General features: G+C 37.5%; 1 protein-coding gene across 1 annotated transcript; it reads left to right on the plus strand.

The window, feature by feature from the left end:
• Nucleotides 1-969: 969 nt before the first annotated feature.
• LOC104248735 (uncharacterized) lies at nt 970-4,235 on the plus strand. Its single transcript, XM_009805045.2, has 2 exons — nt 970-1,735; nt 2,577-4,235. Exons 1-2 carry the CDS (start codon nt 1,174-1,176, stop codon nt 3,992-3,994), a joined length of 1,980 nt encoding a protein of 659 aa, XP_009803347.1. The 5' UTR covers nt 970-1,173; the 3' UTR covers nt 3,995-4,235.
• Nucleotides 4,236-4,711: the final 476 nt, after the last annotated feature.

The raw sequence follows: 4,711 nt of genomic DNA on the forward strand, positions 1-4,711 counted from the left end.
TCCCTGATGGTTTCGCCTCAGGACTACCCAGTCCATATGACTCGCCCAGAAAAATCCTTTTAAAACACTATTGAATCGTAAATAATATTGATAAGGAAGACGTCTCCTAATCTGCCGCAGAATCTGCGCATGTGATAGAGTAGTCCTTAAAGTGAAACATAGCATACCCTACGTTGTCTGTGACCTGTCTTTCTGAGTTTTTTTTTCAGATTATAACAGGAGACCAGACCGTGCAAGTTCGTTAAGGTGACAACAAGCTCGAGTCACTGACAACCATTAAATAACTTTTAGTATTAAAAACAATGAAATTCTTGCACACAATTACACAGCAATAAATTTCAATAACAACAACTACAAATCAGAGAAACTATTTATTACCACACGTACTCTTCCTATATTTTATTGGCAGAATACATAATTTATCTCGTGACCATGAGGTTAAATTTTTATGACACACTTTCCGATTACGGGTAACTTTTTACGGAACATTTTCCAAGTGTGTGTTAAACTATGGATAAAACGTGATTTAAGAGGTAAATTATGTACTCACCCCATTCACTTTTACTTATCTGCTCTATTGAAAATATATTTTTACTTTTATTTGTTCATTACACTAAATCAAGGAGGAAAAAAAATTGTTTCCTGTTTTATCCCTGTCATTAACTTCTTTCCTAAATCATTTCACAACATTTTTGGAAATACTATTATTATTATGGGTAAATTTGTAATATATATAGTTCATTGGTTGTACTTATCAAACTCATAAAATAACAACCAAAAGATGTGGTACAACGGATATGGAAAAATCCTTGGTAAGGAGCGCTTCCCTGAATGAAGCCCTACGCAATGTCAATTCAGATATAGTCGGACTCCACTATAGATACCAGACGAGAAACCAAAATAAATAAATAATCAAACTCATAAAATATGCGATATTCCACAAGCCAACATTATATAAGAGTGAAAAAACTGCTACTCTATCAAACTGATCACAAATCTCGAATAGCAGCTTACTCCCACTCCTCCATTGCCAAAACTCCAATAGCAACATCTAAATGTAAACAATCTCCTTCTTCATTTCTCCATTTTTATCCTCCAAAATTTCTTAGTGGCCAAAATAAAGCCTCCATTTTAATTTTCTGTAGTTCTTGATCTGGGGTTTTGGTTTTATCAATGGCTGACATAGTTAAACAGATCTTGACAAAGCCAATCCAACTAGCTGATCAAGTAACAAAAGCTGCAGACGAAGCAAGTTCATTTAAACAAGAATGTGCAGATATCAAATCCAAAACAGAAAAACTATCATCACTTCTCCGACAAGCAGCACGCGCCAGCAACGATCTTTACCAACGACCAACAAAACGAATCATTGAAGATACTGAGCAAGTCCTCGAAAAGGCGCTGTCCATCGTCGTAAAATGCAGAGCTAACGGGCTAGTGAAACGGGTTTTTACTATCATCCCTGCTGCTGCTTTTCGAAAAATGACTTCTCTGTTGGAGAATTCTATTGGTGATGTGTCGTGGCTACTGCGAGTTTCGGCTTCAGCTAATGAACGTGCTGATGAGTATTTGGGGTTGCCGCCTATTGCTGCTAATGAACCTATTTTGTGTTTGATTTGGGAACAGATTGCGATTTTGTATACAGGTTCGTTGGATGAGAGATCAGATGCAGCTGCTTCGTTGGTGTCGTTGGCTCGGGATAATAATCGGTATGGGAAGTTGATCATTGAAGAAGGTGAGTTGAAATTCTTAAACTGTTAGAGACTACCTAGTTGGTTATATATTATGTATGACATTTGCACAAATTGCCTTTTTAGATAAAAAATAGAGATCTTTACGCAAATAGCCGATCATGTTTATTGTTAATTTTATTGAGCCATATACATAGATTATACATTGATTATATACAATTATACATATAATACATAAATTATGCATATATTATATATAGCTCCACCGACTATTTTTAGTTTAAGTGGTTGGATGAGCGACTATTTGGATAATTTTTCTTTAAACTTTGTCCTCATTTAACTTAGTGGGTTAATTTACTACAAAATTGAAAATTATCCAACTAGTTTTAAAGGCAAAATTAGCCGATTAAGCTAACCAGGACATAATTTAAAGAGTGGCATCAGAAAAGGCCATACGGTGCAAATAATCCAGTCATTTTTCAACATGTCACGTGTGAGCTTAATTCTCTTTTATGGACCAAATTTTAAATAACCCAAATAGCAGTCCATGTAATATCATAAACTAAAAATAGTCGGCGGATGTATAATATATGTATATTCATGTATAATATATGTATAACTATGTATTATTAGTGTATAATTTATGTATACCGACTAGAAAAAGTAAACATTCAATCTGGTCGGCTATTTGTGTAACAATCCCAAAAATACTCTTTGGTACTTTTTTGTGGTGCTGAGATTTGAACTTAGGACTTCTGCCTACTTTGCCCCCATAATGAATTGTATGACCATTTTGCCGAAAAGTTTAAGCTATTAGAACTTTAAGAAAACCCCTAAGCTATTAAATTTAATGCAACTATATTTAATTATATTATGTCTCACCAGGTGGAGTCGGACCCTTGTTGAAATTATTGAAAGAAGGGAAATTGGAAGGTCAGGAAAATGCTGCTAAGGCAATTGGACTTCTTGGAAATGATCCTGAAAGTGTCGAACACATGGTACACGCTGGTGTTTGCTCAACGTTCGCGAAAATCCTGAAGGAAGCGCCAATGAAAGTTCAGTCAGTAGTGGCATGGGCAGTTGCTGAGCTCTCTGAACATTACCCGAAATGTCAAGATCTTTTTCAGCAGCATAATATAGTCCGGTTACTGGTTAGCCATCTCGCGTTTGAGACTGTCCAAGAACATAGCAAGTATGCTATAGTAAGCAAAGCTACTTCGATTCATGCTGTTGTTTTGGCTAGTAATAACAATAGTAATGTGAATAGCCCGATCAAGGTGAACGACGATGATGACAAGAATTGTCACACTCCACATCCTTTGGGAAATAAGAAGCCGAATCAGATGCATAATGTGATTACTACCACTATGTCAATGAAAGGTCTAACGAAGACGTATCAGCAAAATCTTGTCAATGGTGTGAACCAGATTTTCAATCAGGGCAAGATTAAAGGAAACAACGGTCTGAAGCAAAATCATGTCAATCATCAACATCAGCATATTGTTTCGTCAAATGGGCTGAGTAGTAACAAAGGTAGAGAAAATGAGGATCCTGCTACCAAAGCTTATATGAAGGCGATGGCTGCACGAGCATTATGGCAACTCGCCAAGGGAAATTCCTCTATTTGTCGTAGCATTACTGAATCGAGGGCATTGCTTTGCTTTGCAGTACTATTAGAAAAAGGAACTGAAGATGTTAAGTACAATTCGTCGATGGCAGTAATGGAGATTACGTCAGTAGCAGAACAGAATGCTGATTTGAGAAGGTCGGCGTTCAAGCCTAATACAACAGCATGCAAAGCTGTTGTTGATCAGTTGCTGAGAATAATCGAAAAAGGAGATTCGGATTTGCTTATTCCATGTATTAAATCTATCGGGAATTTAGCTAGGACTTTTCGAGCAACAGAAACGAGGATGATTAGTCCATTAGTAAAGCTGCTCGACGAAAGAGAAGCAGCAGTTTCTAAAGAAGCTGCTATGGCCCTAACAAAATTTGCTGGTTCAGATAACTACCTTCATTTAGATCATTCAAAGGCAATTATAAGCGCGGGCGGGGCAAATAAATTGATTCAACTTGTTTACTTTGGTGAACAGAAAGTTCAGAGTCCAGCATTGCTTCTACTATGCTACATTGCGTTGCACGTTCCTGATAGTGAAGCGCTTGCTCAAGCCGAGGTGCTTACAGTGCTCGAATGGGCTTCGAAAAATACGTACTTGAGCCAACATGAAAAAGTTGAGAAATTGTTGCAGGAAGCAAAGAGTAGGCTGGAACTCTATCAGTCTAGAGGATCAAGAGGATATTAATAATAACGGTGATTAAATAATGTGCAGGATTTGTATGTTATTAGATGAAATTTTCTGTTGCTTGTTTTGGATTTTGTTTTGATTTCCTTTGGTCATGAAATGTACATGAGATGTGCCCTTTTAACCTAGGTCCAGTTTTGGAAAATAAGCCCCTAATTAAATCACCATTGGTGTGTTTGTAATTTTTTAGTTCCAGAATCTGTGCAAATATTTTTCTGTAATGACAAATGAAAGTTTTTCATTTGGTTTTCGATACTCGTATTGAGGCCTTGGTGTCACAACCCAAGCTTATGGCACGTATTATTTACTTTGGACTTACATTCGCGTGGATTTGTCTTTCGGGCTATGCTACATCGAGCCCCAAAAGCGCGCGTACCATGTGAACTTGTGTCATGCGTTATAAAACACTTTACTTTCCTCTCACATTCCGATGTGGGACGACATGTGCACCCTTTTTTCAGAAACTTGCCAACCTAAAAGCCTGCTAGTCCTGCTCAACCCGTCCTCCGTCATGGGCATCGCACCCAACTGATCTGAATTTATACCGAGTAAGGTCCATAAAAAGGGAAAACACTTCGCTTTATACTTTTTTCACTTCGAGAGCTCGAACCCGACAATTATAATTAAGGGTAGAGGAATTCTATCCGTCCGACCATAACAAGTGGAGGTGCCAAATGAAAGTTGACACAAAGGCAGAAGTTATAGCTTCGAGGCCCA

The sequence above is a fragment of the Nicotiana sylvestris genome, chromosome 9, assembly GCF_000393655.2.
Source record: "Nicotiana sylvestris chromosome 9, ASM39365v2, whole genome shotgun sequence".
Taxonomy (NCBI): Eukaryota; Viridiplantae; Streptophyta; class Magnoliopsida; order Solanales; family Solanaceae; genus Nicotiana; species Nicotiana sylvestris.